General features: G+C 46.1%; 1 protein-coding gene across 1 annotated transcript in view; it reads right to left on the bottom strand.

Moving 5' to 3' along the window:
* Positions 1 to 6,600: 6,600 nt before the first annotated feature.
* The window catches only part of GRIA3 (glutamate ionotropic receptor AMPA type subunit 3), a 273,921-nt gene continuing 257,555 nt past the window's right edge, over positions 6,601 to 22,966 (bottom strand). The window contains exons 14-16 of the mRNA XM_048213511.2: positions 15,962 to 16,076; positions 13,147 to 13,394; positions 6,601 to 8,755 (exon numbers count right to left, since the gene is read on the bottom strand). Of these exons, the coding sequence (XP_048069468.1) occupies positions 13,149 to 13,394; positions 15,962 to 16,076 (361 nt within the window). The 3' untranslated portion in view covers positions 6,601 to 8,755; positions 13,147 to 13,148. The remainder of the gene's footprint in view (positions 8,756 to 13,146; positions 13,395 to 15,961; positions 16,077 to 22,966) is intronic.

Below are 22,966 nucleotides of genomic sequence, written 5' to 3'. Positions count from 1 at the left end.
GGAGATGCTAACAGCTGGAGGCTGTCAGGTACCTACACTGCTTGCAGCTGGGCAGTAAGTCATTTCTTAAAGGGGAATATGAGGGGCGCATAACTATGTCTCCCACATGGACTGAGCCTAATACCGCTGTATATGAACTAAATTTATCTGTTCTGACTAAAGTTTATGTGGCCCTCCCACTATCCACCCAGTGGGTGAGTCTCACCAAGGAGATTCCATTTGCACATCTGAGTGTTCCATGACTGAATGCATGACCTTAATAGAGTGTAGCAGCTTGGGCCATTGGCCAGGGAGGGCACCCGTAGGGGTGGTGATGGTGCCTAGTACAGGAGATACTCCACATCCAAAGGGGGTTGAGGGCTTGGCTGCCTGGATAGTTGGTGATGAGGTAGGGCTTCTTTTGCGAGAAGAGAGACATTGAGAAGATGGCAGGCTGTGGAAAAGTGCCTTTGATGACTAATTACGTGGAAGGTGGGCTTCTTTGTACACAAAATGTGTGAGTTTATTCCTTTTCATTTTGTACAGTATAAGGTGGCACCTCTTCTCTGTCCTCAACACTGCTTCCTAAGTTATGCCTCTGGGTTATTTTTCCACTCCCCCATTTCATTCATTTGTTCATCAAACATTTACAATTCTCTTTCATTTGTGGAAATGACTAAGAGAGACTCTGCCCATGGTCTCTGCCAATGATCTAGTAGGGAAGATGATATAACATTATAGTGCTATGAAAAAGGCAAGCACTACTGGGATGGAATACAGAGAAAGAGTCTCTAACCACATCCCAGGGGGAGAGGATGGTCAGGGAAGGTTTCCCAGAGGAACTGATGCCAATTTGGTCTTACAGACAAACTATGAGTTAGTCAGGCATAAAGTTGAGGAGAAGAGAATTCCAGGTAGGTGGAGAAGCATATGCAAAACGATGGAAGCATGAAAAGACATGGCAGAGCCAAGAATTTCCCGTAGTTGAATATGAGAAGGTCTTAGTGGAGTAAAGAATGGAGGTGAAGGGATAGTGAACAACGAAGCTGCAGAAATGGGCTGGAGGCAGGTTATGAAAGGACTTTTATGGTAAACTAAGGGATTTACTCTTTTTTAAAGAGATTTTGTTTATTCATTTGAGAAAGGAAGAGGGAGAGAGAGAGCGCAGGGGGAAGTGTGGAGGGAGAGGGAGAGAAAGAATCTCAAGCAGACTCTGTACCCAGCGTGAAGCCCAATGTGGGTGTCGATCTCACAACCCTAAGGGATTTACTCTCATGCCAAAGGGCAATGAAGAGTGATGAGATCCAGAGAATCATTCTGGCTGCCGTGTAGAGGGTGAGTTGGGGGAACAAAAACTAGAAACAGGAGGAACAGTTGAGGCTATTGCATTAGGCCATATGGAAAGTGTTACAAGCTCAAACTAAGATAGGGATTCACAGAAGGAGGTGGAATTCAGAGTTCGGACGTGACTGAGGGTAAAGATGAGGGGAGGAGCACACAAGGTTGATAACCAGGTTTCAGTCTCTGAATCGGGTGTTTGGGTTTATGGTGGTGATTAACACCCTGTCTTACTGTCCTCTCCGCATGGCCCAACCCTCTGCAGTGGTGGCAAGAGTAAGGGAGGAGAGCTAAAGGGTGGGCTGCTTAGATCACTCAGAACACTTACACAAATACACATGCTTGCTTTAATCTAAAGTGGACATACCTCCCCACCCATTCTTTCCTTGCTCTTCCTTGGTTCCATTCAGGTTCCACCTCATATCTCCCTGAGCATTATGATAACCACCTTTTTAAATTATGCTTCCAAAGGTGATTTGTGTAGCTTGTTTGGAATCTGCACATTCCTTCACTGGTGACAACTCTAGTTGGTTTTCTTCCCTGTGAGCACAAATCATATTATAGTTCTGAGATCCAAAAGATGAGAAGAATCATACACTTACTTTTCACTGCATCTTATAGCTGTACAAGTTGATGTTAAACTGACCCACTTGTTTTTTCATTGTCATTGTACTGTGATTCTGCTTCTGAGTGCAAGCCCATTTTTCTCATACTGTCACATCTACCAGTTTTAAAGTTTATTAGATTTATTCCTATATTTTACTTTACTCTCCATCAATGGTATTTTAAATCAGGATGGAGACTCTTAGAGGGAACTCTGGTTTAGCCGTGGGGTGAGGGTAAGAGCAGAGACAATTGTTTCTGTGTCGGACATGCTGAGTTTGATCCGCTTACAGGATAGTCCACGTGAGGAGGTACCATAGACCTTGAAATATACTGGTTTGACACTCAGGAGAAAGTTTTGAGATGGAAATGGGGACTTGAGAGACAGTGTAATATAGGTGGAAATGGAAACTATGGGACAGCACCCAGAGAGAGTGTACAAAGTGAAAAGAGAGGAAGAAACATGGTGGAACTCAGGAGAACACTGACATTAAGAGATAGAAAAGGAGACCAGGAAGCAGGAGAGGAATGAGCAGCAAGAGCGCAGGAGGAAGACCAGGAGAGAGTGCTGTTAATGGAAGTCAAAGGAATAAAGATTTTCAAGGTGGTACAAGTTAACAGCATCAAATTCTGGAAAGAGGCCAAATAAGATAATGACTATCAAGTAGGGCAAAGCTCTTTATGTAAAGAGTAAGTTAGTAAATATTTTAGACTTTGTGGGCAATAATGTTGCAAGTACTCAATTCTGCCATTGTAGGGTGAAAATAGCCACAGATAATATGTAAATGAATGGGCGTGGCTGTGTTCCAATAAAACTTTATTAACAAAAACAGGCAGTGGGCCACATTTAGCCTGTGGGCCGAAGTTTGACATCCCTTGCTATAAAGTAGGATTGCAGTTTACCGATGACCTTGTCAAGAGCAGTTCTTCTGGAGCAGTGGGATAGAAGCCATAGTACAATTATTGAGGAAGAAGAGATGGGGAGTAACAAGCTTTTCCAAAGCTCTATTGTAACTGGGGGAAAAGGTAGGCCTTAAAAGCCATTACCAGGTTGAGAGTGGGTTTCCAGTCTTTCAGGAAAATTAGTACTCTCATGGGGGAAGATGGCAATGTTGTTCGGAAATATTTGTAAAGTTGTTTCCCCCATCAGCCTACATTCAAGCTTCTTATGAGCTGTTGCCAGAGCTTTGGCTTGGGCGGGCTTAATGAATATTTATTAGGAAAAATTTAAATCAAGCATTTTGCTGCAGGACTGAAACTCGGTGAAACCACTGAAAGGCCAATTTTGCCAAATCTACTGACATGGGGAGAGGATTATTTCTGAGGCTGACGCTGCAGGTTCTTTTCTATTTTTATTTTTATTTATTTATTTATTGAGAATGAGCGAGAGAGAGAGAGAGAGAGAGAGAGAGCACACGTGAGTGGGGAGAGGGGCTCAGAGAGAGGGAGAGAATCTTAAGCAGATTCTGTGCTGAGTCTCAGGACCCCGAGATCATGACCTGAGCCGAAATCAAAAGTCAGATGCTTCACTGACTGAGCCACCCAGGCACCTTGGTTCTTTTATACTTTTATAGCGAGGGCGTTGTGAGTCAATAAATACGCAAATATCTCCTGCCCTGAGGGTGGCAGGAACGTGACCGTTCTGAGGCTCTCAGCAGCTAGGGGCCTATGAGGGCAAGGGGTGGCTTCTCAGTTGAAGAGGCTCGCAGCTTTGGATGCACAGAAGTTCCACCTGACTGTATTAGGAAGCACAATCCTAGTGAAGAGGCAGAAGGAAAATCTTCATGTTGGGCTCCTTACAGTTCTTTCTCTGAGCAAAGCGCAGGGTATGATTGGATGTGGATTCATCGTCTGCCTTGCCACCAAGCCTGCAGGGCCCCCTGAGGGCAGGAGCCACGTTTGCTCCTGCATCGTCTGTGACATTGCGAGGACGACGCCTGTCAAAGAGCTTGGGCATCTTGCCCGTTCAAATAAGTTTGTGTTCCCTCTGTTTTGAGGATGCTACGGAAAATGACAGACCGTCCGTAATACCTCCCTCCATCCTCTCCTGACCACAGTGACAAAAGGCCTCCCAGGAATCCTTTTGAGAAAGCCCAAAAGCGTGCCCTGCGTCTTCACTGAATATGAAGGTCTTGTCTATGACTCCCAGTCTTAGGTGTGCAGGACGTCTCCTAGCACCTCATGCCTTGGCTTTCAGTTCTAGAGGCAAGTTTCATTCATTCTCCATGCCACTCTTCCAAGACCTTGCCTTTCTTTCGGTCCAGAGTGATAGAGGTGAAACCGTCAGTCTCTCCAGTGGCCCCGGATTCGAAAGAGACTTCCTGTTGAGATGCTAAGTTCTGTGTGTGCCCACAACTGAACGCATTTATATTGCCGTTGAGGGTCCTATCTGCCAGGTGATCTGGTAATAAGCTGGTGCCCCAAAGCCCAGTCGAAGGGAATGAGGATAAGAGGGGAAGGGTAGGGCCCAGAGTGGCTGAATAGCTGGCCCTGGCTCCAACTGACAGGTTTTGGTGGTATAACTGGCTCATGGCCCTTCTGAGACAGCGTGTTACTCTATCTTCTGCTTCATGGAATCTGCATTCTGAGGAATAATGGTTCTGCTTCTTGCTTCTCAGTGTGTTCTCCTCTAGGTTCATCTCCCCAAGTCACAGTCAACCCTCTCTCCCCACCCAATACCAGGCAGGTGAATTACAGTTCTTGCCCGAGCCTACCAAGGTTTCCTCGGTATATTTGACCCTCCCATTGGAAGATTTTACAGTGCGATCCTATGTGAATCTTGATAGGCAAGGAAACCAATGCGGGGACCAAGGGGTGTTTTCCTTTTGTGCGCGGGGGCGGGGAGGGGGAACACGGGTGTGTGTGTGACATTTGAAGCTCAAGACCTTTTTGCAGACCTGTTTGGCAAGTCTGACCCGATGTGTAAGCAAGATATGCAGCCACCCACAGTCTGATTTGAGAAAGACTACTTAGATTCCTTTGGCTCTCCCACCAAGGAGGGAAAAAAAAAAACCAAACCCAAACCCCACCTGAACCCAAATTGCGCCCTGTCACCCCTGCCACAGCACCAGAGAGTGACTTTCCCTTCGGGGTAAACAATTGGAAGTTCCCGTTAAAATAGAAATCTATTATTTCGAAAGATCCAGGGGCATCATTTGGTGCTTGAACCGATTTTATCAGACTCCCCGCGCCCCCGCCGCCAGGGAACCATCACTCCAATCTGGTCACTGAATCTGTTCCCTGGGGACTCCATTCTCTGCCGGTGGGACTGCTGTGGTGTCCTAACCGAAGACAAGGAAAGCAGCTGAAGGGTCATAAAGCATGATGGTTGGCCAGCCCATCGCCATTTCTGAAGACGGTGAAGATGGGGGTAATCTGCTGAGGCCAAGTAATCGAACCTCGGTGTGTTTACATCAGCCTACACTTGAGAATCTTCTGAGAGCTTTCCTTTCCCACTCAGTTTTCTGTCTCCAACGCCTCGTGTTCCCTGTTCCAAACTCCGCGACCCCCGAGAGCTTCCTTCGTTTCTCTCTCTAGCGTCTCAACTGCCCTTTTCTCCTTCCTGGCTCAGCTGCAAGTGATCCCTTCCTTCCCTCCTAACATTATCCCCTGTTTTCTTTGGGGATCAGAATATAAAACCGGCCTATACATAAATACTTGCTGTATGTATTGGATAAAACCGTATTCCGTGTTCAGAATCCAAAAATCAGACTAGATCTGTGGCTTTTCCTTTCTCTCTCAGAACTAGTGTAAAATCAGGGGCGCCTGGGCAGCACAGCGGTTAAGCGTCTGCCTTCAGCTCAGGGCGTGATCCCGGCGTTCTGGGATCGAGCCCCACATCAGGCTCCTCCGCTGGGAGCCTGCTTCTTCCTCTCCCACTCCCCCTGCTTGTGTTCCCTCTCTCGCTGGCTGTCTCTCTCTCTGTCAAATAAATAAATAAATAAAGTCTTTAAAAAAAAAAGAACTAGTGTAAAATCAGTACAGTCCTGAATTCATTACTTTTCTCTGCACTCTAGATCAGTGATCCTGGGTGGAAAGAATGTTTTTTTCCAATGCAATGTGAAGTTACTCTCAGGCATTCAGACAGCCAGTTACCTAAGAGCGCCAGGACACATACTTTGTGATGACAGGGGCAAGCATTTGGTAGTGTTGCTGAAGAACGTCAACCCTTAGTTGGGCACTTTGCTGGGAGCTCAGAGCTGGAGATGGGAGGATGCGAGACCAAGGTTAAGGTCAAAGCCTCTGAGGAGAGGGTCCCAAAGGGTGGAGGAGACAAAGAATAGGAATGGAAGGCCCTGAAGTCAAACTTTCCCTATCAATGAAGTCCTGCTTCTTGCTGCTTGTAGCCCCCGTCTCACTGTTGGCGATCCCGACAAACCTAACCTCAGGTCCAGGTGGCACACTGTTCTTTAGTTCAAGGGCTCTGAGCCTGACTGTGTGTGGTTGCATCTGAGTGTAGGCTGGGGGCGGTGTCATCCTTTACGAGAATCGCTAGCAAGGTGACTGTGACATCATTGGCAAAGCTTCCAGTGGGGAGTAGATTAGTGAACAATAATGTCTTGGCACCTGCATCTGAGTAAATTTTAAACAGTCAAAGCACAGACATGGAATTCTTTCTTTACAATTTTATTTACAAAATGTATTAAAACTTTGTACAATACCTCATGGCAATGAGGCTCCGTAATTTATGCCCACACATGCAATTTACGCTTTTACGGCCATTAGTTTGCTTGGCAATTTTTCTGTTCACTGAAGTACAGCTTTAACAACGAAAAGAAAAGAATCGGAAAAAAAATCCTCAAGTGACTACCGCCAAACTCCCATAGCTTGAAGTTAGTAGCAGAAATTTGAAGCAATCAATGTTTTTTTTTTAACATGCAAGTTTTTAAAAAATAACAAACCAATTTACCCGCCTCTTCATTCCCAGTGAAGTTTCCTCTGAAAAACTGATTTGACTCAATAAACATACATTTCTCTTTATACAGTGCCTATGAAAACATTTGTGTGTAGGTCGGTTGGTTCGTTTTCTACAACTTCACATTTGCACGGCGTTGGCTTCCTGCTCTGGACATCATAGCATTCAGAATTTGAAAATCACAGGTTCATGAAAACAAAACGGAACAAAAACACAACAGCTTTCTTTTTGTTTGTTCAATACCATTTAAAATTTGACAGGTGAGTTATTCGCTGATGACACAATTTTTGGAATGAAAGTTTATATTACACTTTTCTGGAAACGTTTCATTGGAACGAGACTTCTTCCTTCCTTTTCTGAAGACAAGAGCAAATGGGCAGCGAGTCGGCTAAGCATCTAAAGGTCACACTTGGGAAATGAATTCGAGCTCCTAGTTTTTACAGTCTGGAAACTTCCCAATGCACGTCACCGATGAGAGCAAACTACTGAACTACAGAAAGCATACGTCATTATATAGGAGGTAATTAGTGAGCGGAGACTATTTCCTCTGACTGTTCTGATAATGCCAACGGCAGGTACGCAATTAGTTACTTGATAGCCCGTGGAGCAGTGGAGCGATCTTCCGAGAGAGCCAGTGGAGACTGCTCCGAGCAAGGGCCTAGGAGTGATGCTGAGGCCCTTGGTTTAGCAGTAGGTTTGGGAATGCATTTTAGTCTTTGCAAACTAGAAAAGGACACATGCAGTCTGACGGAGAGCCACGGGCAGTAATGGGCAACAGCGGGGAAGACAGACCTAGCAAGAGTCAAGTCGGACTGAGAACTGTGGTCTGAGCCCCCTGGCCCACCTGGCGACGCGGTCCTGTCTCCGAGGCGTACACTTGAAAGGCATACTTAGCGGAGAAAGCAGAGCTAAACACAGTGTTGTTTCTGAGAAAGATACTCTAAACACATTTGGGAGTGTAGGCAGCATTTCCCTCACCTCAATGCGAAACACTCAGCTATATTGACTTAAAATGCACACTGAAGCAAGAAAAACAGATCTGTGAGCTGCAATTCCAGGCTTCTTGGAGAGCCCCGGGAACCGTTTTAGGAAAGCACCGAGAGGGTTTGCCTGATAGTGCCCCGTCCCTTGCTACACCACAAGCCAATTTCGAAAGCTCTGTTAATCCCTTCACCGAGGGGGAAGTTATCAAAGCATTTTCACAAAACCATTTCAAGAACACAGAGAAGTCACGGTTTAGTCCCTTTTCCAAAGTGTTTGAATTTTCTTAAGTGTCGCATTTACATTCTAAAGATATACACATTTCAGCAACGTTGAAAGGAAAGAGGGTGCACAGAACATCACTACCAACAGGAACTACCAAAAACATCTGGTCAGCAGATCCTAGGAGAAATGCCAGTCTGTCCTCCCAAACACAGGGAGTCAGAGATTTTTTTCTTTTTTAAATCAGGAGGAATTAAGTATTTTAGCTGAGATGGGCCTGTTTGCTGAACTCGAATTTAAAATTGTGTGTGTGTGCGCGTGTGCGTGTGTGTGTGTGTGTGTGTGTTAAAGAACGTGGTGTTTGTATATTGAGCAGTGGTATCAAAGAATGGCTTTTGTCGAATTGACTTTTTTTAAATAAGATTTGTTTTCGCATATTGGAATCTTGCATGTCTATTTTTTTGTTGGTTTTATTTTAATTTTTTCTCAAGCAAAGCAAAAAGATTTCAATGATGGTTTGCATTGTCGTGAGTCTCAGAGTGTTCCATAAGGCACTGAAGGAAAAAAACATCAGTTTTTCCTATTGAAAGGTCATTGCACCATCAGCAATATTCGTGTCACGCCCGACACCAAGGAGAGTGAAATCTGGCTCCGGATCCTTGAAGCAGCCACGTTTTCGGTGATTCCTCTCATCACATGCCGCCAGTGGGACAGGATCTGCAAAGGCAAGGGGGAAACTTTCATGTGAACGGGCTTTCTCTTAGGAATTGCCACATTTCTTACGGCTCAGCCTATCTTGGATGCGAACCATGAATGTTTTCCCAAACTGGCATCTCTGGGGCTGCACCCGTTTTGACTGGCTTTAGGCAACAAGTCTGCTTAAATTCTCTCGCCCGATGCAAATGCTTTGCAATAGGTTAACTGAGGTTCCTTCTCTACTGTGCCTTGTACTAAGGAATCTACAGATGTCGCGTGAAGTCTAACTCCAGGCACATCACTTAGGATGCGGGTAGACTAGGAAGTCTTGGTAGCATTTATATAGAGATATTCAGGACGGCTACCCTGCAGGCTGTATTCTGATTGCAGAACCTGTGACAGGGGACTGTTTACCTAAGACAGAGGATAACCAGGGTTCTGTGTGGCTTGCTCGATTGAAATCCATTTGACTGCGAGAAGAAAAGTTGCCGTTCGTTGCTGGAAAGGGGACGGCTTGTCCTTCTTAATACCTACAACCTTGGTTATTCTAATCTGAAAGTAGCACACGGGCTTTAAAGGGGAAGCACATTCCAGGAAGAGGTCCGAACGGTGGTACCCATGGAGGTGCTTGGCATCCACGGGGTCTTTGCCGGGACGTTAGAGGCCTGGCTGGGGTGCCGTGGCTGCGCTAGTCCAGGCTTTCATTTGCCCCCGACGCTGAAGCCTGCAGCGCACTTTCCTGCCCCCCCTTCAAGCTCATACCCCTCTCTTCTGGCCTCTCCCTCTATACCAAGGGAACCCTTGTTTTTCTCCTGAGCCAACAATTTCCCCAGCAAGAATATAGATGCATGGGCTGCAGAAGCAGCATTGATCATTTTGAAAATGGGCCGCATGAGCCAAGTTCATGTTTTCTGGGAAGACGAAACGGAACCGTCTTAGAGGAAAAATGGAAACCTTTTCCCTTCACCTCAGGCATCTTGAGGTCTTGAAAATGAGAAGCATTTCAACAATACCGTTGAAGAAACCAAAGAAGCTAGAAGTAGTTCTTGATGGCAGTGGGGAAGTTGGGAAGAATCTCTTAAGACAGTTAGCAGAGCCACCCCTAGGCGCAGTGAACCTGGAACACTCGGCGGTCGGTCACCTGCCGAGGCATGCTTGGGAGCCACCGTTCCAGTAGCTGGGCAGTAACCCAGAGAGGCAGCAGGTGGTCGGGAGGCTGGCTGCTCCCTAGCGGGTGCTGGACCTGAGACCAAGACACGTGTTTCCTCAAGGCTGATAGCCCTGACTAATCGCACCCACACAGCAGGAGAGCTGACTCCCTCTTCTTTCAAGGATGCTCTTTATTAACCAGGTTTCACTTGGACCATATATTTGCAGGTGATTTGCCCTGGGGTCAGTTTTCCTGAAGAATTACTGGTATCCCAAACTCCTAAGGTTGGCTCTGATAATTAGCAATAAAAGTAAAATCTCAGGGTGCCTCTTGATCTCTGTGCCCCTGCATAGGCCATGACAGATCTGGGCCGATTCAGAGAACCGGAAGCCTAATAACTAGGTAACAAATGAGAAGTCATTAGGAGATCTTCCAGAACTTCGTGGCAATTAAAAGATGAATGGATAAAGGGCTCACCCTTCACGTAACCAGCCTTACGTGACCAAACTGGCTGAGAACAGCAGGGTGGCTTCTGTTTCCTGCTCAGCTTGCTTTGTGCCTCTTGGCCTGATACACGGAAGGATTTTTCTGGCATCCTCTGAGGCTTTTCCTTCTTGTCTGGAGACTTCACATAGACTCAGAGGACAGATTTGTTTGCCGAGGCTTTCCCCAGCTTTTCTTTTCATCCCAGGCTAGTTGCCAAACTGCTAGCGAACTGGGCCGTAACCACATCGGCACTGATGTCTATTAAAATGTGATTGTTGCCTCATTTAGCCTGAAGTTCGCCTCACAAAATGGATCAACCACGATGAGTAAAGGAAAGCCAGGGAGCCAGGAGCTGTGGTGACTTCATTTCCACCTGAGGCCTGCCACATTCGGCCCCGAGGCTTGCTGATCCCAGCTTTTTCTTTTTTTCCCTTCCTCTCTTTCTCTCTCTTTCTCTTTCTGTCCTTCCCCCTCTGCCCTTCCCTCTCTCATTCCCTCCCTCTGTCCCTCCATCTTTCCTTTCCTCCCTTAAGTTACATGCCCTGAGATCATTTTCTCTAGAATCTTACTACTGCCCGGACCCGCCGCAGCAACACGGCCTGGAAGGCTGTGAGAAATGAAGAGTCTCAGGTGGCACCCCAGACCTGCTGAACCGGAAGCTGCATTTTTATAAGTTCCCACGTGATCCGCAACGTCCACTGACGTTTGAGAAGCACAGTTCTGGGGCTTTAACGAGACGCTGAGGCTGTAGTAGTGGAAGAGTAGAGACATAGGTTCCCGGATGGAATGGCTGATAGTAAAGAGGGTCTGGAGGCTGTGTGACCCTGGGTCCTGATACCTGTCTCACAAAGATGCTTTTGGGGGAAAGCAGGAGAGTTTGACTCTACAGCCTCACGTGCAGTACGTCAGAAGTGAGGCATATGCCTTTTTTGGTAAACAAGTGGGACACAGACTTAGGATCTGCTTTCCGTTTGACGGGATCCCGTAGGGATTTCAAGGTTCCTGGAGGCCACCAGGCCATGGACGGTTAGAGGCGGAATGGTTTAGCAGAGAGAATCCAGCTCCAGGAGGAAGGAGGGCTGGGCTCTAGTCCCAGAATGGCCACTGCCTAGTTGTGTTGCCTTGAGCAAGTCACTCGGCATGACTGGGTCTTAGCTACCTGAAAGGGAAAACACTTTGCGACCCATTACCTCAAATGAGGCAATAGATGTGAGAGCACTTGGAAAACTGTTAAGCCGATTTCAGATGTATTCTTTTTTTGGATGCCAGTATTTCAGAATTTGGGATAATTAAGGTAAGCTGAAATCACCCATGTTCTCTGCTCTGAAAAAGCAAATCGTGTGCCCCGAATTGTAATGGGCGTATATAACCTACTCAAGAGTAAAATATCGTAAGCTCACTGGCACGTGAAACGCTTGCACGCCAACAGTGCTAATTACAGATGGAACTATGTATTGTACATTCAGCAATGCAATGGGAACACTCGGTGAAGGGTTAGTTCATGTTGTGGCAAAGGGTTGCAGTCTGCAGCAGGAGAGAACAACCAGCAACTTCACCAAACAAGGTAATACTTCCCATGGTGAAGACACATGATTTATGTGCATGAAATATTATTTAAAAGGGGGCCAAATTTAGTTCCACAATGTGAAATACAAGGAGATCAAAATGCAAATACTGCATTTGTAGAAACTCGAGTGCATTCAAGGAATTTGTATGGACTGTGACTCAGGAGGTCAAACATCTCCCACCTAGAATGAGGGCTGTGAAGTTGCTAGTTGTTCTGTTCCCCTTCAGATAGGTGTTAGCGATGACAGATGCACTTGAACGTAACAAGACTATATTTTTTGAAACACCTCCAGAACAGACAGATTAGCCCACTGCAAGCTTGCCTTTGAACACGTCTGAGCTATTGGTTGGGGTAGGGGTGGGGGTGGCTGTAGCTGCTGGAGTCAAGGTGGCATCAGTTAGGTTCATCTAAGTATGGACTTGGGGCAGCCAACAGCAGGGAGCCCAGCCTGTTCTATGGGAGACACTTACCTGAATATCAGTTCCAAGAAAGGGACAACAAAGGAACTCAAAGATTAAAGAAATGGTCCTGGGCTTAGGCTTACGAGAACCACCGCACCCTTACAGAAGCACTGCATTTGTCCAGGTGGCAGTGCCCCACTCTTATTCCTCACTCTACCATCGGTTCCAGAGCCTCTGCTTTCTCTAGAACTGCACTGTCCAATATGGCAGCCACATGCGACCACTGAACACTCGACAGGTGGCTAGTACAAGTTGAGATGTAGCAAAAGTATAAAATACACCCCAGATTTCTAAGACGTAGCATGTAGAAAATAACGTAAACTATCTCATTCACTTTTGATATTGAGAACATGTTGAAATGAGATCTTGGATATATTAAGTTAAAGAAAATGTAGCATTAAATTAATTTCACTTGTGTTACTTTTAAAAGTGTGGCGACTAGGTCACTTCAGATCACACATTTGGTTCACATATGCGGCTCGCAAACATTCCCATTGAACAGCGCTGCTCTAGAGAATTTCTTCTCCTTTTGGGTCACACCACAGTACGATTACGACGGTGCTATTAGAAAAGCAGCGCTGCCCGACAAGAAAGCGCAACCATTGTTCTCAAAGAATCAAATGGTTGCAAATAGACAATACTTGAAACAAGAAACCGAAGTGAAAAAACAAAGAGAGAGAAAGAAAAAGAGAGAGAGACTAACATACAGTAAGGTAAGGCTGATTAGTTTACTAGACCTTGACCGTACCCCTAGATCTTAACACTCTCTGTTCCATACACGTTGTAGCCTTCTCTGTATGTAGCGTAATTTTGAGTGTTGGTGGCAGGAGCAGGCTTAAAGTTTTGGGTGTTCTTTGTGAGTTTCATGCGTTTGGACTCTGCCCGTGATTTGTAACAGAATTCTATCAAAGCCACCATCATGGCCAGCCCCAGACCTCCGACAAGTATATAGAAAACGCCTGCCACATTGCTCAGGCTGAGAGCGCTCGTCTTGTCCTAAGAGAAATGAACAACGCGATTAGTTCTTGGGGAAAACACAAGCAATGGGACATCATAATACATGACAACAATATAGGATAGTTCTAAGTTGTAAAATAACTAAACATTGATGTAAGTAAGTGTTATGACTCGACTCTGGCAACTGGCTGATATTTCACAATGGCTGGCGAGATGGAGGATTGTGCTTCTGTCGACAGTTGTGGTCCACACCTAGCTGTTCATTGACTTTGACTCCTTAATTCCTTTGGTACCTCAAAATGGTGTCAACGACGAAATAAAACAGTGCTAGGCCATGGGGAGCAGAAGTGTAAACACAAGCACAATTCATTCCTCTGCAAGCCTCAAAGCGTCATTTGCCAGAGTTGAGCTGTGACATAATCTCTAGAAATGTAACACTCTTTTCATTTGGGAACTTGAAGCACTCTTTCCCCTCTCTGGCCCGCAACACCCCTTTCTCCCTTGTTCTCCCTGGGACAAACTTGTCAACAACTTGTCTGTAAGATACCAGGTGAGAATATTAGAAGTTCCTGATATTCTTATCTGGGGAGTTACTTGGCGAGGGTTTGTTTAAAAGGGATTAACTCTCCCCTTTCCCATGGTGGCTGAGAGAGCGCTCCCTTCGGGACTGGTTGCTGAGTTCGCATCCTCAGGGCAGCAAGTCTTTGTGCCACTGGCACAAGGGCACAGCACAAAGAACTGGCTCCCTTCCATCTTCTGAGAGTTTAAGGAAAACTGTCAGGAGGACCCACTGGGTCCTGAATTGGCTCCATACAAATCAGAAAGCTTTTCTAGGAGGCTGATGATTAAAAAAAAATCCAGCTCATTTTTAGCTTTATTCCAGGGAATGTAGCGAATAATTAAAAAAAAAAAATACTACGCTTCTCTGTTTTCTATTTAAAATGGGGGGGGGGGATTGAGGAAGCCGGTCAGTGACTTTCAGGTCAAACTGTGCAAATCTGACTATCTGCCTGTATGGAAAAGCAAAAACTGAACTGCTGAACAATGGAAAGAAAAAGGTTGGTGTCTTGAGCCCTACCTTGAGCTAGGGCACACCAGGTGCCCGGAGCCTTTCTTTGAAAAAAAATAAAATAAAATAGCATTTTGTAGTCTTTTTAGAGGGAATGTAACCATTTTGCTGCTGAATGCCATTGAATAGAATACCCAAATTGTTCCATCAGTGACTTGACTATCTCATTGACATGGCAACACAGCCACAGCTGACCCTCAATGCTGTGGCTCATCCAGTCCTGATATCACTGAAAGGATTAAATGGGGAGATGATAGGGCCATGTCCTGATTCTATTGGGATAGGAGCCAGCGGTATACTTGTTTACTTGAATAAGAAGGCCAATTGGAATTGCATTGCATGGTTGGGGAGGGGGGTATGTGCGAGCCTCCTGTCTACAACAACCTTGCAAATAGTCACTCTTCTAGGGCGAATGACAGGTAACTAGAGAAATGGGAGTTTCTGTCGCTTATGAAACAATGGATCATTTCCTTAAGGAGGCTGGCCAGGCTCTCTGCAGGGATGCTCCACAGCCCACTAGACGGACCAGCCCTGGCAGCCCTCCCTCTGCCGTGCCGTTGCTCTGTGGAGGCGGCATTTGATGGGGGGAAAAGTGTCCTTGCATGTAACCTGCTTTACGTCGTAGCAACAAGAACAGTTTCCAGTTCCACGTATTTAAGTTTCACAGAATTCCCTGTCGTGGGATGTGGAAAACCAGTAGCAAAATGGTTCACTGCACAGGGGAAATGAGTGGCATTTCATGAGATGAATTAACTGATACCACAATATTAGTTCAAAAAAAGGCAAGGCAAAAATTGAAACTAAAAAGAACTTTCTTAGGGGAGCAAAGGGGGGCAGGAAGGAGGCGGGGAAGAGTGTTTCATGCTTATCAATGTGATGTCATCCTGAGAATGTATACTCTTAAGGAGCATGCGACTCAATTTCCAAAAGACTACGTACAGAGATTCAAATGACACCTTTGCAAGAGAGAAGTGTGACAGACTTAAAATTAGAGATCCAAATAGATGCTGAACTCAATCGACAGCAGCTGGGAGAAGGCTAATCGTTCTGCTTACAGAGACCAGTCTTTGTTATTTATTTCTTTGTTTTCACATGGGATCAACATCACGTAGGAATAACCGAAGGTATTTACAACTACAAAGTCTCTGACACTGTAAGAGGTTAAGAGAAAGTACTGTCACAACTGGATCTTTTTTTTTTTCTGGTTGCGGTTGTTGTTAGGTTTTCTCTTTGAACTTTCGAAATGTGAGATACAGTAAAACCCCCTTATAACACAGCTCAGTCTTTTCACAGCTTTGGAAGCGCGGTGGGCCGGTTTGCGTTCCTCTGTCAACACTAGCTCGGTCTGGTCAAGGTCAACGGTTGATGCCCTGCGGCAGGTCTCCGCCCAGCGGGGGGCCGCCCGCCTCGTGCCTTTCGCGCTGGTGTTATAAAGGGGTCCCACTGTGTCGGGGGGGGGTGTGTGTTGGGAAGGAAAGCCGTTTTGGGGTAGAAAATCAACAGTGGTTCAAAATGTGATTGCTAATCAGCGACTGACCTTACTCCCGGAGTCCTTGGCTCCGCACTCCCCCTTATCGTACCACCATTTGTTTTTCAGCTTGTCTAAGATGCCTTGTTCACTGAGTTTCAATACTGCAAGGTTTACAGGCGTTCTTCACGTGGGAAATAACATAAATAACATTATATTATGTTATTTTATGTTATTCAAGCTTCAAACTACTTTAAAACTATAGAAAGCGATAAAGCAGGGGGCCCTGGCCACAGAGTAATTTTAGAACACTGCAGGCAACCTGAGCATTACCTTAAAAAGTTAACACTACAGCAATGCTATATTTACCAGGGCCTGCCCATATCGCTTTGAGTAATCGGCACACACTGTTAAATAATGAGGATAGAAAAACAGGCACTCCTCGGATAGGCTATGTGTGGTGGGGAGGAGGGCTCCCCTCAAGTGACAATCGTCCTGCGGCAGCTCGCGGTAGCTTTGGGGCGGAAGTGTGTTAGGTTTGATCTAACAGGGTGTCTTGTTGTACTTCCAGACAGACAGCAAGCTCTACGGAGGAGGGGGGAGGGGCGGGGCCAGAAGGGGAAGCGGCTCCGCACCGGGAACGAGACAAAAGGATGAATCGGAACAGAAGAGAAAGTAGATTCTACGTGCACAACGTGCCTTCTGATTAGTCGTCTTTTATCACGCAAATCTGTTGCCCCGATGAAACTGATCTCAGAAAGCACCGTCCTACAGATCTGTCTTCATTCCACAAACTGAATTCTTACGCACGTCCTGATCTTAGGATTGAGGGTAGAACGCAGACCTCTGAGTTGCGGCTGAGAGGGGTTTCAACAACGAGAGAACCGGCCTGGGGCTTGTTTCTGTTACTGACCGGATGTCGGCGGTCAACTCAGATGACCAGAGGGTGAACCAGATTGTTTAAAAATTGATTATTAATATGGCGTGATCTAAAATGGCAAACGGATTCTGCCACAGTGGGTAGTACGGCAGAGAAGCGGTTTAGGTAAGCTGTTCTCCTAAGATAAGACGTCCTGACTCCTACAGCCCCGGGAGGCCAGGCCGTTGCTCCCTAGCCCTCGGCCTCTTAAAGCATCGGGCCTGCGGTCCTAGCCACTGGGCAGACACGGGAAACCCTGCTGGTCTCAGGTTAGGAGTTCCTCCCTAAGAAATTTCTTCAGCTGTAAAAATAGGAATAGACCTTTACCCTGTCGTCTTTCTCGAGCTAATGAATTTTAAGTAAAGTATCTCTCATAACTTCAGATAAAAAATGCATTATATTTAGAGGGTGGCATAATTCTATGACGAGGCGATAGACCACTGCGGGTTCAGAGGCACATGAACGATATTGTGAATGCTAGCGCCTGTGATGCTGGACGCCACCCATTCCCACCTTTCTGTTGCTATGAACATGCCATCGAATTGCTTAGCTTATTTGGGGTAAGTTGGACCCACCAACATATCCAGTCATTGAGAAGACTTCCTGTAGTCCCAGAGATGTGGCCTCTATCAGACCAAGTCCCCAAAGCCTATTTCCTTTCTCTCCCCCTTTGCCGTTGAGAGCAGAGGGACCATCTCATCCTGCGATATTCTGAGAAATGTACCATCATTTAAAAATAATATGCAATTTCAGAGTACTTGAGATTTGAAAAACTATAAACCTTCAGTGTCAGGGAGGTGACACTTTCTCGGTTGGCGCCGGGCTTGGCAGCCAGAATTATCTGCGTTTTGTATCTCACCAGGAAATTGAGGTCCTTTTATACTTCAAACCAGTTCCTTCAATCATTGCTCAGAAACTTAGCCTTCTCGAATGCCAACAGGATTGGCTTGGGATGCAGGGCAACAACAGATACTCAAAACTTGGAGCCTCTTTCAGATATTATTGGCAGTGAAAGTTCAGGCTTAGACTTTCAGTTTCACTTATGGGTTTATTTTTAAAGATTTTCTTTTTGAGTAATCTCTACACCCAACGTGGGGCTTGAATCTTGAGCTTACAACCCCGAGATCCAGAGTTGTGTGCTCTGCCGACTGAGCCAGTAAGGCACCCCAAGTCTAAGATTTTTAAAGGACAGACAGGCCATCTATGGCCCTGAGATCAGTGTTGGAAGTGCCTTCTCATCTGCTTCCCGCTGTCTGCTCCCCTTCTGTCTCTCCTTTCCCCTTATTAGTTTCGTTTTATCACCACCTCCCCCCCAGCACTGTGCCTTAAGGCAGACGCTGGCATCCAGGCCCCGATGGTGGGGGGCTGCTTCCCAATGGCACCTGGGTGCCCGATTCCATCAGGACCCCAGCAAAAAGTACAAAGCATTTTCTTTCTCCTTTCTGTGCTTCCCCCTTTCTTATTGCAAAGGGCGCGGTGTCCTCCCGCTGCTCTCTGACGAAGCCCTTACTGGTCCCTGTCCTCCCTCAAGGTCCTATGTTCTTCAGATGACTTCATTCAATTTCCTTAGGACAGAGACTCTTAGTGGCTCTCCAGAACGGAGCAGTCTGATGAAAGGCACTCCCACTATGGTCCAAATAGAGATCTCTCCCTAGAAAGCCCGGGTTTTGAAGAAGGTTGTCAACCATTAAGTGAGCTAGGTTGATAAGAGTGTTACATGTTAGTTTAGAACAATAATTATCAGAGTGTGGTCCAGGAACCCCTAGAGGATCCCCATGATCAAACCTATTTTTCTAATAATACTAAGACCTTCCTTTCCCTTCTCACTCTCATTGCCTCCTGCTGCACAGTGGAGTTTCCTGGAGGCTTCACAACACGTGATCTCGCAATAGGTTGAAGGAAAAAGCAGAAACAAGAATCCTATTCTCTTCTATGAAGCCAGATATTAAAGAGATTTGCAAACTCATAGGACAGTGCCACTCCTTACTAATTTTGTTTTGGAATACTGTAGTTAGTTTTCATAAAAAGTATGCTATTTATGTTAACATATGTTGGGTTTATTATTTTTAAAATAAATTAATGAATACATGCTTTTAAAACTCCATTTTAATTTCCGGTAAGGCAAATATTAGTAGATATATCACGCATAAACAAAATCTCTTGGGAGTTCCCTATAATTTTGAAGTGTGTAAAGGGGTCTTGGGACAAAGAAAAGTTTGAGGAGCCCCGGTCTGGGAGCAGGGAAGGCTTTTCCTGTGCCGGGGCCTGTTCTAGGCTGCCACCATCCACTGTTGCCCAAACCCAGGCTCAGTATGTCAGCACTTTAGAATCCTATTTCTGACAAATGGCCTATCCCTGCCTGAGGCCATCCAGTGGCCTCCACAGAAAGGCTGGGCACTGCTCTCCACGTCTGTGGCCTCCGTGGTTACTGTGGAGGTTACCTTAATGCAGTGGTTCTCAATCAGGGGTACTTTTGGCCTCCAGGGGCTGTTCGGCAATGTCTAGAGTCACTTCTCATTGTCACAACTGGGTGGGGGGACACTGCAGGCATCTAGTGGGTAGAGGCCAGGGATGCTGCTAGACCCCCTACTGTGCACAGGCCAGCCCCCACCCCGAAGCCCCCAATGTCAAGTGGGCCGAGGTTGGGAAGCCCTGCCTCAGAGCATCCAGACCTCATCCGGTGCCCCGGGACTTTAGAGAAACCTGACAAATGATATACTTTTAGAAGTTTAGTCTTGATTGGGAAAAAAGAAATCACAGGGCTTATGAAATCTGGCAGGGAACCAATGTGCGTTTGGGAACTTCTAAATAAAAATGAAGGAGAAAAACAAACATTTCAAGCAGCAGCACAGCCAAGGAGCATAAAAGCTGTAATCAGAAATCACAGATAATGCCACTTAACAAGGTTAGGATAGCTGCCAAGAAAAGAAAATACTTTAAAGGCCTAAATCTCCTAGAACTGCTTGTTGCTGTGTGTGTTTGGGGGGGGGATGCACTCCTGAGATGGCAGAGAAAAACTGCCAGGATTTTCTTTCTTACTGTACCTTACTGGGTGTATTGCCCAGCTCAATCCAAATCAACTGAATGTATTGACACCCTCCCCCAACACACACACACACACACACACACACACACACACACAGAGTTTGGGATTTTAAAGGAAGAGGAATGAGGTGGGCATTTGGTCATTTTAAATGTCACCTTCTCCACGAAGCCATTTATGCTCCCCACCTCTGTATTTTCTCCCCTCCTTATTATTTATACCCATGCCTCATAACTTGCACAGGACTGTGTGCTTTTCAAGTGCAGGGACCATGGCTTACATATTATTCTCTCAACAAATGCTGGTTGAACTCTCTTTTAGAGTTTTGCTTTTCAGCCTGGTATTTCACAAAATTATCACACTTCCTCTTATTGCTCAAATTGAACGATCACCCTAGGAAGGTAGATTTATGGTCTCTACTTTGTAAGTAAAGAAACCGAGGCACAGATCGGTTAGGCAACCTGCTCACGCCTGCACAGCAAACGAGGGGGCAGGCCAGAGGGCAAATGCTTATCTCTTCAACCCTGTACCGTGCGTTCTCCAATGGAACACACGGAAGCGTGGCAGTCCTCCTTATTTTTGTTCTTGTGCTTGGATGTTCATAATGAAGTTTGTCTTCAGGGACCACCGTACTGCAAATAACTATCACCCTAGCAAGGGCACGCTGGCAGCTGGGGCCTTCCACTGCGCAGCGGCAGCGTGTCCCCAGGGGAAGGCTTCAGAGCAATTACTGCAGGCCCTTGCCTGGTGCCTCAGAGAATTGTAAGTCAGAAATATTTATTGTACTCACCTCGGTAGAGAACAGAAAGAATTAAACAAACTAGGTCAGATTCCTGTCATGGAAATTAGTCAGGCGTTCTCCCCTCTGCCAGGCTTGGGAGGGCTCTGAGTACAGCCCTCCCAAGACAAGGGCAAGGGCCCAGAGGCCCAGAGGCCTAGGCAGAGAGCAGGAGAGCTATGTGAGGTAATTTCAGGGGGTCTGGGAGTGTGTCCGGTCCGAGAATATTTTCCTCCCGGGGACCTGAAATTCCATCCTGAGAATCGCACACCTTTAAGTTTGAGCAACAGTCCTTGTTAAAATACAAAGCTTCTTGGGGGAATGGGAGATGGGCCAGAGTAACTATTTACAAATCCCAACTCTCTGTTCCATTCTGTTTCAAAACTGTTCAGAGAGGAAGAGGGTAAAGCTCCCCCTAAGAAGAGATCCGTCCGCTGCACCCGAAGTCATAGAAACGCGCGTGGACTGGTGAGCGGATGGCAAGGGTTAAGGGCCGAGGTGAATTAGCCTCATTTGAAAGCGTGGGAAACTTTCCTGAGTGTAGGGAAAAGTCCTGGAGTGGCATCGATTTTTTTTTTTTTAAATAGCGGTAGTAATGTAATTCATAATGCTTTGAAAATGAGTTCTACTTTGGGGGAAAAAAAAACCCAGAACTGGCTGATACAGATTTTTGCTTATCTTGGCCATCCACACCTGGCAGGACCTCAGCTACAAAGGACGGTGCTCACGAATCCAAGGTATCCAGCCCTGGGTGGCGGGTGTCCAGGTTTCCAGCTCATTCCTGGCATGTGCCAGCCAGGTCAGTGTTATCTTAGTGATGGCTAGCGTTACACAGGGAAACAGTTTCAGGATAAGAAGACCGTTTTCTTTACTGTGAAAGTAGAAACTGTTTACTTAAAAAAAAAAAAAAGCCCAAACTAAAATTTTTTATATATTTCAAAAGAAGAGTCAAATTTGTTTTTCAATTTTGAATTTAGGAAATACCCCAAAATAGGTAGTCTGGAGCCATGAACAAAGAACAGAGAAGTGTGGGGAGAGGCTGCGAGGGTGCCGAGTTTCCCCAGAGTGGGAAAGAAGACAAAATGGCCTAGTGAATTAATGACCACATTGATTCCTCCCAATGGTGATCCTGGAAGGGTTGATATAAAAATCTGTACTGTGGCCATGTCTCTGAGCCTGAAAAACACAGGATCCCGGGGGCAGTATGATTTATCTGCCCAAGAGACTATGGGATAGATTCTGCTCTGAATGGCTTCACTCTCCTTTCTGCGCAGGGACACCTAAAGAGCAAATGCCTGTTTAATTAATGACACCAGAAGATCTTCAGTAGCACCCTTAGGAGGGGTGGATACAGGTGTAAATGCGTGGGTTACCGAGAAAGACGAGGAGATCACAGGGAAGGAGAAGAAATAGACGAGGAAGCGTGATGTATTTGCATGGTTAGTGAGGAAGCTGCTCTGACGGCAGCTCTGGATGGTGACAATGCAAGCTGGTCACAGTCACAGCCTAAGCTGGCAGCCCGTCCCTCACCCCACGCCTCGTCTAAACCGCACTCCAACTTACTGACACTTGCTTCTTGGTATCTAGTGATTTTTTTTTCTTTTGAATGACTTTTTAGAATTGTCTTCAGCCCAGTGGAGGGAGGCCAGACAACCTCTCTTTCACTGGCTTTTTTACTGAAGATATTTCAGGTTTTCATGGGCACGAGTCCCCTTTCCCAATTGCTCACTTGCTTCCCTAGCCTTTTCTGAAAACCTCCTAGCGTCACTCAGGAAGTCACAGGCATGTGCAGACAGGTGGCTAGAGACATCTCTGTCCAGGTAGGTCTTGATTTATTAAGTTGAAGCCAATGCATGACCAAGCAAGAGAAGATTCTTTGCTAGATAAAAGGATTTACTCTAAGGTCCTTTGTATTCTTTTCTGTCGGTTACCGTGGGATAGGTGACCTCTCCACACACTAGCTCTTGGAGTTCATGGCAGTTCAACTTATGCCCAAGGCTACACTAGAATCTGGAGCGCTTAAAGAAAAAATCTCTCTCCAATTCTTTTCACAGGGCTTTCTGGGGGCAGGATTCTAGGAGAATGAGGGTTTAGGTCATTTCAATCCTTCTACCCTTGGATCAGCCTGAGCTTTCTCTGCAACCTGGGAGCATGTCCATACGATTGCTGGCATTGCTGGGCTCTGGCACCCGGGCAACTCTCAGTCCCCAGGGGCAGCCACAGTGATTTGCAGAGTTACGCAGAGCTTAGCTGCTAGAAGCTCCCTCTGAGTGAGAATTTATATCTACGTGGTTCACAAATGTAGCTCAAACCTATTTAACTCCTTGGTAATGA

The sequence above is a fragment of the Ursus arctos genome, chromosome X (assembly GCF_023065955.2).
Source record: "Ursus arctos isolate Adak ecotype North America chromosome X, UrsArc2.0, whole genome shotgun sequence".
NCBI classification, from domain to species: domain Eukaryota; kingdom Metazoa; phylum Chordata; class Mammalia; order Carnivora; family Ursidae; genus Ursus; species Ursus arctos.
The sequence above is the reverse complement of the archived record's forward strand: the minus strand, read 5'-3'. Positions and strand labels throughout refer to the sequence as shown.